The sequence below is a fragment of the Martes martes genome (genome assembly GCF_963455335.1).
Source record: "Martes martes genome assembly, chromosome: 3".
Lineage (NCBI taxonomy): Eukaryota > Metazoa > Chordata > Mammalia > Carnivora > Mustelidae > Martes > Martes martes.
Window position 1 is genome coordinate 47,436,544 of NC_137890.1, and position 15,152 is coordinate 47,451,695.

Consider the following 15,152-nt stretch of genomic DNA (forward strand, 5'->3'; position numbering starts at 1 on the left):
GTTCTGCATATTGGAATTGCTCTGGTGAAATAACAAAAAAATCTATTGAATATTCAGTCATAAAACAATCTCAGTTTACTCTGATAAATTATGCTGTGTGAAGAATAAAATAAACAGCTTTAAGCAAAGTCATTTATACTAGGGTCTGTGAATTGAAAAGAAAAGAAATATATCTTGAAGGTAAAAACTATCATTTTAGGTTTCAAAACTGATGAAAGTGTTCATCCTGCAAATAAATATTGAGGAATTTGTCTAAGACACAGATAGTATAAAATTAGGCAACAGAAATAAGAACGCTATTTAAGCCACTGTGACCATTTCTGCCTCTAATAAAATACCTGTTGCATTGTCACTTTATAAAAGGAAGCTATTGGAATTTAGGAAATATGTTTATATTTCAACTTGAGTTTTATTGAATTGCATGGCATGAAAATCCTAGGTGTAATTGTAATCCAATCACTGTTCAGAGGGTTTATTAATGATTCAGGCAGAAATACTGTAAAGAGGTATATCAATTGCTGACTTATGCCTAAATTACATTTTTTAAAAGTTACCACCAAAAGAAATTGAAGAAAACATATCTAAAGAACCATACTTGTTAGAAAGAAATTATTTAGTCACCTTGTAAGTTAAATATGTTATTTAAAAATATATATATGCCACTAAAATAAATTGGAATTTTTCTGAATATAAAGTCATTATCTACATTATGTATTAATATAATTTACAAACATGTAACCAGTGTCTCTTAAAAACAATATATATCTCCAAAAACAATTATAAAGGTATAGCTTTGAAAACTTGAAATAGAGTTTTAATGTTCTCACTTTCAAATTCTACAAAGGCTGCTTTCAGCTGATAAAGAAAGTAAACAAGGAGTTGTCTTTTATATGGTTCTTTTAATGTGTTCCACTAATTAAAAATCAATCAAAAACATAAGTTTAAAAAATAATAAATATTGTTCAGACAGGGTGGATTCCAGAGCCAAAAAAGCTTACATGATTATACTTAATCTGTACCTTGTCCATTTTGCATCCAATATAGATACGGTTCTTGAATATATTATTGAGTAGAAATATAAAGAAAATAACATGTCTCTAAATACTTCAAAATGACTAAAACAAAATGCATTTCTAATACCATTAAATTATTTTAATATATTCCATTCCTCTAATCAAACCAAAGTCTATTTATGTAGATTAGTTACATCTAAAGTCTCATTTATCCAACCTGTATTTATCCTTTGATCACAAAGCTTGTTAACTTAAATGGTCTTTTATTGTTATGATTCATTTTCCCATAATTATGCTGTTTAACTGCCTTATTTTTTGAATAAATATATGCAAACGCGCCAATCATATTCAGCACAGTTATGCTAGATGCTCAATGAACTGTAAGAGCCATTTCACTACAATAAAACTGCCTGGAATAGATCCAGGGCAAGGCCTACAAATACCAGTAATCAGAATGTCACTAAGACCAGAACAGATAGAAGTGTGTCACATGTATATCAATAGATTCTCTCAAACACTGTCTGAAACCAATTTTACAGTCTATCACTGGAAGAACTTTGTGCATACAAGGGAAAGATGCCACCCACACAGCCACAATTTTGAATCTGTATTTTTGTCTTTTTTTTTTTTTCTTTTTTGGCTTTACCTTAAAAATATTGAATTTCTACAGTAGCAAGGAAGCACAAGCAAACTTCTGCTTAGTCACAGCTGGGAATGTTGATGTCATTAAGGACTTTTTTATTATAGATAATTTATTTCAGGAGACCAGAGGATAGCAATATATCACTGTCAAAGCTGGTGGTGGAAGCTATGACTAACCGTAAAATACTGTGTGCCACAGAAGGAAACTCTTGTCAACGTCTCCTTTGCTAACATAGATCGACAATAGATTAGTGTAGGCCTGATGAACTTTAAAAGTGTATTGTAGGTGGGTGGCAGAAGTCACAGTATCTTCAGATTGATGGGCAAAATGAACTTCATGCCATTCTCTAACAAATATACAATCATTGGTTAAAGGAATTCAGTACAGGGAAAAAAAAAAAAACCCTTCCCTAATGACTTTACTAAAATATGACTTTAAGATAATGCCCTGTGGGATTTATTAAACAGAAGTATCACTGAGGGGAATACATTCTGGAGCAATGACTAATATCATAATTAGCAGGTGCATTTGTAAGAATTTACCCACTATTGAGTATATTGCAAGGCTTCTCAGCATAAGGGAGTTAAGTTTTACTTCCTAACTGGCATGAGCACGGTTCTAGCGGCCTCATCTTTCCCCTGAGGTTGTTTTGTCACCAGGATCAAGATGTATATTCTCACAATATCTCCAGCCATCCCACCATCCTTCCAAAAGAATCAGAAACTTGGATGAAAATTTTTTCTCTTCATCTACATAAACTCCAGCCAATTGTCCACTGAAGGCCAGTCGTTGCTCAACTTCTTCTCTGCTCTAGAATGACTGGCTCTACTTCAAGGAACTTGAAAATGTGTGAAGTTTGAAAACAGTGCAGTCATCAAGTTTTATCATATTTTCAGAGAAAAAAAGGAGTCTGACTTCATCTTTGAAAAGAGGAGAGCTGCCTTGCAGCTAAACAAGTATAAAATGGGCTAATATCTGTGCATGAGTATTTATATACATGATATGGGAAATATAAAGAGATCGATACATGAATACACATACTTTAATTTTGCCAAGAAGTTTTATGATTCACATTTTCATAAATACATGCAGACCCAACTTTCACTGCAATAAGTACATATAATCCTTTAATAATTTTAACAAAATATTTTCTTAAATTATAACTTTTATTTTTATAGATATATTTCTATTACATTGTATTACATAAGCAGCACTAACAGTAAAAACTTTGAAGCCTGATAGTGGTAATGAAACATTAGAAAATATAAATATTATATTTGTAAATAGTATTAAATACTTATCAGTAGATTTTCAAGTTTTTTTTTAAATTTTAAAATATGTGCATTTCTTAATCCTTTAATGAGGTATTGAGATTATTTAAAGGGAACCAACTTATTTTAACTTCATATATAAATCTATATGCACTGTAAAAAAGTGAATAATATATAACTTCAACTTTATTAAGAAAAGCTTCTGGAAATTATGTTTGTTTTTTTTAATTTTTTGAACGCGTTTTGAACAATATGGTCACAGGTGATTGATAATGTTTTAGAACATGGAAATTTTTTTCTTGACTAAAAAGTATGTTCAAGCAATTAAGATTGGAATTTTAGGACATGCTTTTCCATGATGTGATAGTTTTCATGATCACACACAGTCTTATATAAAATGAAGATGCCGAGATTAAAATTCCAAAATCCTCCATGTAGACTTGGATATGATATTTATCGAAATTATAAAATTCACTCATAGAACTTAAGTAAAATTATAAACTCACTCATACGCTCAGAACATTTTTTAAATTATCCTACTCTTACATTTTTAAGACTGATGAATTATCATCTTGGTGAAAGGATGATGAAATATTTAACCTGGCTGGCATTTTGGAAATTTCGTTGAAAACTAAAAACTAATGGGATGTAGAGGTTATTACCTCTGAGTAGGTATATCAACTAATCGTAAAAATAAGGTTCTCAGGTTTCTAATTCATATAATTAAAAAAATATATACTTTTGTGTTTTCATTTATTGCAAAATAAATAAATGCACCCAAATTCACATTGGAGCTGAGATTTTCATGGGTGCACATGAAACTAAGAATAAAAGTAACAATGTATTAAAAATGATAATAATTTGAATTTTAAACTCTTCTTCAAAGAAACTCAAAACACCTTGAGGCTGATTATCTTTTAATTCAGGTTTATTATATCTTATTTATACTATTTTTAATATATGGTAAAACAGAAAAATGTGCTATGATTATGTACTCATGTTAAAGCAGAAATTAATCCTTCCATCTTTTAAAAATTAAAAAAAAAGACAAGTGGAGAAGACACTCTTGGAGGCCTGCTATAGGAGACATCCTCTTCCTTAATTAGCCCATCATTCCCCTTATAAGTAGAGATGTATATAGTGTTTATGAAAATGAGGGCATGTAACTAATCAAATTGTGCTATCTTAGAACAACATTGCAGAAAATTAACCTCAAAATTATATATGAAGAAAGAAATTGTTCACACATTTTATGTTTGTTACTGAAATCCTAACATACTAGAATATGAAGTTTTAAAGATCACGATCTTGGGAACTCATCAGAGTCCCTATCGTCAAGAATCTCTTGCGTTAGAGATGTGGGACTAAAGACAGACAACGGATAATGTTGCTAGTAAAGATATATTTTTCTTACACCTTTTCATTCTAAAATACTGAGTTTATTTTCTATGCTATGCTACTTTAGTCCTCTACGCTGCAATCTCATTTTTATATATTTGGATTGACTGTATTTACCATGCATTTAATTCCTTTTTATTGAAAAGGCCATGCACATATATCAAAAGGATTTTCTCTTCCTAGTATAAAAAGTCTAAAGTCAATCCTAATGTGAATCTTTTGAAATTGAACTATAAAACACCACATGAGAATGTGTTCTTTTTTAAAATTTATTTTAGTAGATCTTATTCTGCTGGCTCAATATATTTTCTTCTATGAGTTCATATTAAAATGACTTGCAGTAATGCTACAAAAAAATCTGAAAACACAGATGTTCAAACAAAACTGGAAATTCTCCCAACAGTGAAGAAGTCCCCAGCCTCTTCTCAGCCAGGCCTTCGTTGAAAACACCTGTTGAGAAGTTACTCCAAGACTGAACAAATAATTCTTGATAAGCCTTGATATGCAGTAACTGGTGACAATTAGTAATGATCTCTACTTGATTTTAGATTCTCATGTTAACATACGAAATAATTCACATGAAAATTACTCCCATGAAAAGTGCTGTTATAAATTTGTATAATCTATTTCCCTTACCTACCACAAAATCTGTGATCCTACTTTTCAATCTCAATGTTATAGCTTTAAAATTAATAAAATTTTTAATTATAACAATGTATTATGACTCACATTATTGAAGATATTTTAAACACTAGTCTATTATTTAAACACATCACAGACTGACTTTACGTCATCTGAGAAACTTGAAGAAACCCTGAAGTAAAATTTTTTCTCACAAACCACTATTTCTACATACTGATTACATGTGTAACCAGCTCACATGATTGTTCTGCATTCACTTAATAAAAATACTCTTATGCCCAAGAAACTACAGATCTTAACTTTAAAATTTAGACCCTGTGATTCACACAATATCATTTGATACTTTAAAAAAAAATCTTAATTTAAGCTGCAATATGAGTTTTCTACATCCTGAGATTCTTAAATTTCATACCAGTGTATCTCAAAACAATGATGAAATACGTTTCACTCCATCAATAGAAATACACTGTGCACTTTCTGAACAGCACAAACATGCTGGAAAATAAAGCTAAAGCAGACCTAGTAGGTGCTAGTCCAAGTGCACTCCATGGATTAAAATACTGCTTTCAGAAGTACAAGTGAGATTAGTAGCGTGTTTCCTTAGCAGGCTGTGTTAAATATACACACTAATCAATGCACTTCAAAACAAGGTTATGGATACCTGGGCGCTTGAATTTAAGCATGTCACTTCAGCACAAAGTGTTTGCAGCATGCTAGTTTAAAGAAAAAGAGGAAAGGAGGGTCACTATAGTTAATTTACTCTGTTCTCAAAAATGGGTACTGAGAAGAATCTGATATATATTTTAGAGGAAATTAACATATTAGGAATTTACAAAGCATTCTGTATAAGACTGCAAAAACTCAGTAGGAAAAAAAAGAAGAGGAAGAGGAGTGCCTGTTTTGACAGTTTAAATCGAGGATATTTCTAGGGCAGGAACAATATGCAATATTGAGTCACCTTGGAAAAATTTCAAGAACTTAACACTGAAAGTTTTTCTGTGTTTTTATGGCATGGAATAAGATTCTCGAAGAAAGGAAATGACAAGGAAGTTTGTCTTTTGTTTTCTTTTTAAATTTTCTTTCTCTTTCCCTGCATGTATAAGATTTGCTTTGGCTTAGGTTTTACTGCTGAGAGGAATCATCATCATCATCATCATCATCATTATCATCATCATCACCATCATCACCAACACCATCATCCATTCCTCAAGCAATGAAGAGCTTAAAGAACAGCATGGTGTAAATACAATATAGGCACCCCTGTCCCTTGAAACCTTCTGGATACTTCCATTCAAATTTGTTCCTCACTAATCTGACCGAGGAACCAGGCTTGCTGACATTCAACTGTACCAACTTCATTTTTACTGGAACCTAAATAAGAATTCAACTAAAAGCACTTGAAATGGAAGATTAAATATTAACTCTGTGATATATTTGTAACTGTCAATGGTGAAAATAGAAAAAAGGTATTTAACATATGTATATATATAAAATGACTGCAAAAGATCCATAAATACATACTTCAGCATACCTCCCTAAAGAGATTGTCATAAATACCAGTACGCAGTCACAGAAAGACTTTCATAGAAACCACAATATTTTTCAAGGGATATATTTCTTGCTCAGCCTTTTATAGACATCAAAAAAAAATCATGATTACTGGTATACAGTAGACACCATTAAAAGTGGGATTTAATATTACAATCAATACTTAAGTATTCAGTAGCATCAAATAGAAGACTCTGTTTTACAAGGACATTATACTATTATAAGAAAATATGTTTTACTAACTTTTTAGCATTTGCTATACTTATGTTAGAAAGGATAAGGTTATGAAATTTTACTATTCATTTTAATAATAAAAACATTACTGAGTCAAGTGTCATTAAAAGGTATTTGCTTTTCAAAGCATAAAATTATGAACCAATTATCTTCATTTGCCCCAAACTAATCTTCCTCCCAAAGTGTCACTTTTAGTTAAACTCAATTTTGAATTTCAAGTAGTGCTCATCCAGAGTAATTTGTAGCAACATGCATTTATAATAAGCAAGAATTAAGTTTTTCTGTGACACAACTTAATAGTGGATAAAAGAAGCTAGGGAGTGACTAGACAAAGTACAGTCACCAGCTATTGTTAGAATCTATGTCCATGATGGGTCAGTCATCTAGGATTTTTTTTTAAATATATCAATAACTTTGCATTATACTATCTGAAATATATTAAATACCACGTAAACATACTGAAAATACATAGTATACAAACTAAACGCATCCTGAAATTCTTTTTGGTGCATCAAGTGCCTTTACTGCCAACTTTGCCTCCTGTTTTCAACCATATAAAGTGAGTCTGTGACCTTCTGGTGCACTCTTTTCTTTCCTCAATGACTCCAAGAAACAGATCAGGACAAAATAAATATAAACTTTTCATAGACAGATAATGGTCATTATTCAGAGCCTACATTCATTCAAACTTTTGAAAGAGCTTCAGAGCATAATTCACATATTAGAAGTTTAAACTATGCTAAGGCATTATGATGCAGTTTCTGCTGTAAAGAATAAATCAGATTTATATTCTTTAAAACGCTTTTTAAAATATAAAACTTACTTTTCTGGTGGAGGACTGAAAACAGCTCAGATTCAGGCTCTGGAATTCTGACTAGTTGCTGTTTTGTTCTTGAAAAAGTTAACTTCTGAGTATTTGAGTATACATTTCTTTCATTTTTGGCATCAGATTTTTTAAACAGAATTAAAAAGCAAATTTAACTAAAATTTTTTCTTTCCTACTCTGGGAATCCTTTGTTATGGAGAGAAATGTAGACCCATGAATAAAACTAAAGTAAAATAAACTCTAAATAATGAACACTGCTAACATTTTAAGCCTACAAAAATAAACTTTAAAATACAACAGAAGTAAGACATTCACACCTTTTAGATTTTAGACTATTTACATGGGAGGGGTTATGTATATAGAATATGTTGTACACGTGGTGGCAAAAGTGTAAACCATTTTCACTTAAAAATGTTTCCCTCTCACTGCTGCCGGCAGTGTGGCTTTGTCCTGTTCCAAAGGTTTCAGGACAGCTCCAAAACCAGCAATAAAGTCAAGTCCCAGTTAGGCTAAAAGTCTCTTACCTGAATTATGGACATCCGAGTGGCAGGGGTCTCGCTTGCATTAGTCCCTTGTCCGGTGAAGCTCGTGTGGCAGCCCGCGTGCCCCTGAGGAACAGTCAGGTTGTTGGAGGCCGGTTTGAGATACATCACCTCTGACCGGGGCGAGCTAAGGGGCAGGCGGGTCTGGTAGTCGAAGTACATAGGGGAGGTGGCCAGGGAGGGGCTGCTCACCACGTTCATGACGTTCATGGCGTTCCTCTCTTCCACCTCGCTCTGCACCAGCATAATATCGTTTTTGTTGATCTTTTTCTTCTTGCCTTTGCCCCCGCCCAGCTGCGGGTGGCTGTACTCGGCGATGCGGCAGTTGTAAGTGCGAATCTCCTTGTTCTCGCGCTTGCACTTGACGGCAATGGTGATCATGGCCGCTAGGAGAATGATGGAGATAGTGCTTAGAGTCACGATGAGCGGCAGCGACATGTCCCAGTGGTGCTGCTCGCCGTTTACCCGGGGAACGCCTTCGGGCAAGGAGCCGCTCACCGAGCGGATGATGAGCTTGGCCACCGCCGACAGGGTGGGCTTCCCGTGGTCAGTCACCTTCACTACCAGCTCCACCACTGGCGTCACGTCCTCCCAGAAGGGGTGCAGCGTGCGGATCTCGCCGCTGGAGGGATCGATTTCAAACAGGTGGTCGTCGTTTCCGTCTACGATCTCGTAGGTGAGGCGCCCACTCTCGCCGAAGTCACTGTCAAGGGCGCGTACGGTGCTCACCAGGTAGCCCAGGCCAGCGTTGCGCGGGACCTGCAGCTCGGCCGTGTCGTTCTGCAGCGTGGGCAGCACGATCACCGGCGCGTTGTCATTCACGTCTAGCACTGTCACCCTCACAGTTGCGTTGCTCTCCAAGTGCGCGGGCGCCCCCGAGTCCTTAGCAAGCACCTTGAACTCGAAAGCCTTGGTCTGCTCGTAGTTAAAGGAGCGCAGGGCGTAGATGGCCCCGTTGGTGGGGTTCACAGACACATAGGTGTAGATGGACACGTCCCCGATGTGCGAGGGCAGGATGGAGTAGGACACTGTGCCGTTCTGGCCCAGGTCGGGATCCTGGGCAAGCACGGAGCCCAGATACTCTCCTGGGATGTTGTTTTCGTGCACCTGCAGCACATAGAGTCCCTTGGTGAAACGAGGAGGGTTGTCGTTCTCGTCCAGAATCTTGACAGCGAACGACTTGGTGGAGTTGAGAGGAGGCGAGCCCCCGTCCCGAGCCACGATTGTCACGTTGTACTCGTCCTGGGTCTCGCGGTCCAGCGGTCGGTCAGTCACCACCGTGTAGAAGTTGTCATAGTTCTCCTCAAGCTTGAAGGGCACAGAACCTCCGGGCCCGCCCAGGCCGCCGCCGCCGCCGGTCCCCCCTCCGCCCAGCACCCTGCACTGCAGCTGCCCGTTCTTGCCCGAGTCCCGGTCAGTGACCCGCACTAGGGCTATGACGGTGCCGGGCGGGGCGGCCTCGCTCAGCGCCCCCTGGCGCACGGAGACGAAACCGATGGACGGCGCGTTGTCGTTGCGGTCGATGAGCTTGACAGTGACCTTGCAGTGGGCCGGAATGGGGTTGGGGCCCAAGTCTCGGGCCTGTACGTCGATCTCCAGCATCCCATTCTCCTCATAGTCCAGGTTGCCCTTGACACGAATCAGGCCGGTCTTGGGGTCGATGGAGAAGAGCTCCCTTACGCGGTCAGGCACATAGCTGCTGAAGGAGTAGAGTACTTCACCATTGGGACCCTCGTCAGCGTCGGTGGCGTTCAGATCAATGACCACGGTGCCCAGTGGGGCATTCTCTGGCAGCTCCACCAGGTAGGAGGGCGCCTCGAAGACCGGGCTGTTGTCGTTAGAGTCTATCACCTTCACGTTGATTTGCACAGTGGCGGATCGCGGCGGCTCGCCGCCGTCTAGGGCTGTCAGTACAAGCGTGTGGTGGTTCTGCTGCTCGCGGTCCAGCGCCTTCTGGATTACCAGCTCTGGGAACTTGGTGCCGTCGCCGCGGGACTTGACGTCCAGCGCGAAGAGCCCGTGGTCGTCGCGCGTCAGCAGATAGGTGCGGAGCCCATTCTCGCCGGCGTCCGGGTCATGTGCACTGGTGAGAGGGAAGCGGGTGCCAGGCGCTGCGTTCTCCGAGATGTCCATCTCAATCTGGTCCGAGGGGAAGGAGGGGGCATTGTCGTTGATGTCCTGGATCTCCACCTTGATCATGCAGATTTCCTTGTCGTTGGCGAACACCTCGAGGGACAGCTGGCACTTGGCGTTGTGGCGGCACAGGGACTCGCGGTCGATGCGCTGCTTGGTGTAGAGGAGCCCGCTGTCCGCGTCCACGTCCAGCAGGTGCGGCGCTGAGTTCTCCAGCACCCGGTAGCTACCCGACTTGCTTCGCCCGCCGCCGCCACCGCCACCGCGCTCTGCGGGCGGAAGCCCCGGCTGCAGCCGAGCATCCTTGCCGATGTTGCCGATCACCGTGCCGGCCCCTTGTTCCTCCGGCACCGAGTAGTTGAGGTTTTTGAGCGTCAGGGCAGGAGCCCATAGGAGGAAACAGCAACAGATGGAAAGGTACATCCCAGACCGGTGGGGTGGGGGCAGGAGAAGCCGGACTGGAGGGGCGAGCGAGTGGGAGCGCGCCAGCTTGGGGCTCGGGCGCAGCGTGCGCGCGCGACACGAGCCACAAGTCTGTGGGTCCTTCCTTCCCTCTGCTCCTGGGCTGCGGCACCCGGCGGTCTCCTTATTCCGCTCAAGTTCCCCGAACCTGTTGATCTACAGCATCCGCACTGGGCGAGAAGCGGCGGCGCAGCGAAGCTGCAGGGGCACGGAGCAAGGCGGCGGCTCCCTGCGGCTGGGGGCGAGCCCAGGGCTTTGTCTCTTCCGCCGGGACTAGGGGAGACTCAAAGTTGAGCGATGAGGCCAGCGATAAGATGGAAATCGCGTCTAGAAGGGGTGGTGAAGAATCGGTAGATTTTCCTGGCTCCCGCTAGGGCGCTGCAAATCCACTCCCGCGGTAGCCACCGGAATACTCTTCACATCGGGTGGGGGAGGGAGCGGGGAGGTGTGTCTTGAGGCAGATGGGAAAGTGAAATCCTTACTTGTTTCCCGTCTCCTGTGATGAAATTGATGGGGATGAGAAGCAACGGAGAGAGAATCTGATATATTTTGAAGCTTCGCCGGAGCCCGGTGAAATGTCTGCTGGCTTCGCGGGCTGTTCGGTTTTCAGGCAGTGTTTTGCTGCATTTAGAGATCTAATCTTGCATTGCTGGCTGAGGCAGAGGCGGCAGCGGACTGCATCTCCCAGCCAAGCGTATTTTTTTCCTCTCTCTCCTTTCCGAGCAGTCAAAGGGAGGGGAGGAAATGCAGCGCAAAGAACTAGTGTCCCGATTTGTAGTTTCCTCCCTCCACCAGGCTCCTCCCTCTCTTCCTCGGAAAAGGCTCTCCCCCGAAGTCAGGAAAGCCACAGCCAGATCAGCGTTTGCGGCGTGAGTCTATTGGGGGGGGGGGGCGTATATAGCTCTCTCCGCCTCTGTTCGTAGAACACACACTCTGTGATTTCTCTATGCCAAGCCAGTAGCCGCCGCTACCATCCCATTCTCTCCGCGAGAGCAAGGACTTCTCTCGATGCAGTTTAATTCCAGTTTGCTTTTCTTCCCAGGCGAAAGGAAATCAACAGGCAACTCATGGTTGGATGTGCAGATTTGAAAGGGGGAGGGGGAGGCGGAATAAAAAGGAAGGGGGAGCCACCCTCCCAGTCCTCGCACACACACTCTCCCTGTCTCTCGCTAGAAGGGAAACAGTCTCTGCATTCACAGGGCTGGGCTGTCAAGTGCCTCTCTTTTCTTTCTATTCAGCATCTCCTTCCAATGGCCCTGCCTCCCAGTCCTCTTCATCTAGAAAGGAAAACCTTGGCGAGGAATAAAAGTGGTGAATATTTGAAGCGAATAAAGTGCGGGGTTTTTTCCCCCCCGTCAATTTTTTTTTTTTTTTTTTTTTAATAGTAGGAGTGGGCTGGAAGAAAGAAACACATCAAGGTTTGGCGTGATGCATTCTGCAGTCTCGCTCTCACACAGTCTCTCTGGGCGACTCGAGGAGGGCAGGGGTGAGGAGCTGCGGCCGCGGCGGTCCAGTCAGGGGCGCCCACCTCCCCCTGAGAGCTACCTCCGAGGGGATGTTAGGCACAGGTCTGTCTACACATTATTTCGGGTTCTCGAGGCGCCTCGACATACGGGAATGACACATCCAGAAATGCAGGTGTTCCGATCTGCCCGATGAGTCAGAAGCAGTGGAACGAATCGAATTCACTCTCGCCTCATGGTCCTCCCTTCACAGACATTAGTTGCGGCTTCTTCCTAACGCTTTCTCTCTGACTCACTCTATAGAAAGAAAAGCCAGATTCATGTCTTGGAGGAAAAGAAAAAGCGAGAGAAAAGGGAGGGAGGGAAGGAAGAAGGTGTAGCTGAATCCAGCAGCACTTTTACTCTACCTCTTTCTGCCGGGGTCCGAGGGTCTGGAAAACAAGGCGTCTGTTTTGCTAGGTGTATTTATTTTTTTTATTTGTTTGTTTAAAAAAAAACAAAAAACCTTTCCTTTTGATGAGGCGTGAGGAACCCCCAAATCTTTCAGAGTCTTGAAAAAAAAAAAAAAGAAGAAAGAAAAAAATCAGGATTCCAGTGACTGTTCACAGCTTAGCCCCGCATCATAGTTCATGTTTTTCCTCTCAATGTTCTCTAGTCACAAAGTCCAGCACCGGTGTGCATAGTTAATTGTGCAGTCCGTTGTGGAGGGTTTTTTGTTTTTTTTTTTTCCTCCTTTTCTGTCACGGGTGGTCTCTTTTAATCTGGTGCCTGTCAGGATCAGCTCATAGCCTGCGAAAGACGTGCGGATTTCAAAGCAAATAAATCCATCTCCGCAAGCAAAGCATCGGAGGAAATGAAAGGTGAAAATTCAACAGTTGGAGTAGCGTCTCCCCAGCCGCCCTCCGCCGCTGCCGCATCCGCCGGGCTCGCAGTCCCAGCTCTCTCCCCAGCGCCTCTTGCTGACTGACTCTATTCACCTCACGCCGCCGCTTAAACATTGATACTGATTCCCTGCCAGCCAATCCGCGTGAGGAACAAGGCCCTGCCTCCTCGGCCCACACCCAATAGGAGGCGACAAAGAGACTGGCGGGGGCGGAGCCAGGAGCCCCAGCTCTTCAGAGTCATTGATTAGATCAGTTAGATGGGAGACCAGCTCGGCTACCGGAGCCCCGCGCTCCGCCTTGGCGGCGGCGTCTAAGGCCTCGTCGCCGGGTCTCCCGAGTCTTTAACTAATGGAAGAAGCTCCTCCACCGTCTTCCTCCAGAAAAAGGAGAATTAAAAGGAAAAAAAAGTTTGATAGCGATTTATTATTTTTTTTCTCCATGTATACAGGAACCTGAATCGCAGCGTGCTTGCAGAATAAGGTAGCTGCGGTCTTCCCGATGGGTTCTGTACGCACACACACACACACACACACGCACCAAACAAGAGAAGAGCAGATCTTCTGGCTGCTTGTGGATCTGTCTGAATGTGGTGCAGAGGGATGTGTGTGTGTGTGTGTGTGTGTGTACTCGCGCGCGTGGAGTGTGTGTGTGTGTGTGTGTGTGTGTTTCGGGGGGGGGATGTAATGTGTATTTCAGCGAGTGTGTGTGAATGCGAGGGCGCTCGCGCGCCCGCTTCAGCCGGAGCTGCTGCAAACATACCCGGAGCAACAGCAATCAATATGTAACTTTCTTTATCCTCGGAGAAAAATCAGCTGTCCCCAGGCACCCATGCAAGGAAAGTCACTTGATTATGAAAGTGTTTCAGAAGAAAAGCAGAAGCCCAGTGAAAGAGAGGCCGTGTCTCCCCAGGGGAAAACTCCTCTCGGTTAAGGAGAAAGGCTCACTGTCGATTCAATCTTTGTAGTTTGTTAAAACTGAAATCTGGCTAAGTAATACTTAGGACTCTACCCTTCTCAGTCACCCTCAGCTCAGTCCAGATTTAAGGTAAAGCGGACACCCCACAAAGTAAGTGCGCGCGCGCGCGCGCGCGCGCACACACACACACACACACTAGTTTTCCGGTTTTGTTACTCGCTCTTGTTATTGAAGTTCTATATGGCTATCTGAACCATTTTATCTCAATCAAGTAAGTGTAGATAATCACATTTGCCAAAGCTCCTATGCATAAAAGCTGAGCGGAAAGTGAAAGGCAGATCAGTGGGGCATCTGTTAAGATTCATGTTTTCTAAGTAACACCACCACCACTACTACTACTACCACCTTTCTCTCTCTCTCTCTCTCTCACACACACACACCCCAACACACACACACACACACACACACACACACACACACACACACACAGGCTCCTGCTTCATTTACATTGTCAACTTCAGTTTCTAATCTCAGAGATTCCTTTTTCCCAAACTATTATCACAAACATCCACAAGTGAAGACTGGTTTGTTCCCGGTCCTGCGGTTCTAGGAAAGAGTTAAGAAGGAAAAAGAAAATTGAAGTATTGAAATAGAAAAGGTGAGTGTTTTGATTGCTAGAGTATTGATCGCAATTCATAAATACTAAAGTTAAGTTGCCATTTATAAATTGTGAATGACTAACGTACAAGTCTGTTACATGAATCATTCAGGATTCAAAGAAAATCAAATCCAGACCAATTACAGAAAGTTCTGATGATTGTTGTTGGGATAATTGCTTAAAGATTCAAGTAAAGGAGCTATTTATTTCCTGGAGGATTCAATGAGATAACTTGTAGTCTGAGTTTACAGTCTGATGGGAATTCAAAATTCACCACTCTCTTAACAGATATCTTTAACAATTTAAAAATTCAAAGAGGAGCTCTTTATAGCCAGACCTTCAAATCCTAAAATGTCTTTGTATTTTCTAAATAGGTAGTTTGTTTATATATCTTTGATAAACATGGAAGCTAGAGCTTTGTAGAAACCTCGGTTGTTTTGCTGAGTGAGTGCATAAACATGCTGCTTTGTGAAACCTCACCTTTGTATATTCTTAGGCTTGGTATCTCTGTACCCATATG

The 15,152-nt window shown here is 41.7% G+C and overlaps 1 protein-coding gene across 1 annotated transcript in view; it reads right to left on the reverse strand.

Annotated features, from left to right (window-relative positions):
* Positions 1–10,832, reverse strand: part of PCDH17 (protocadherin 17) — a 94,224-nt gene extending 83,392 nt beyond the window's left edge. The window contains exon 1 of the mRNA XM_080798217.1: positions 8,100–10,832. Within this exon, the coding sequence (XP_080654343.1) occupies positions 8,100–10,673 (2,574 nt within the window). The 5' untranslated portion in view covers positions 10,674–10,832. The remainder of the gene's footprint in view (positions 1–8,099) is intronic.
* Positions 10,833–15,152: the final 4,320 nt, after the last annotated feature.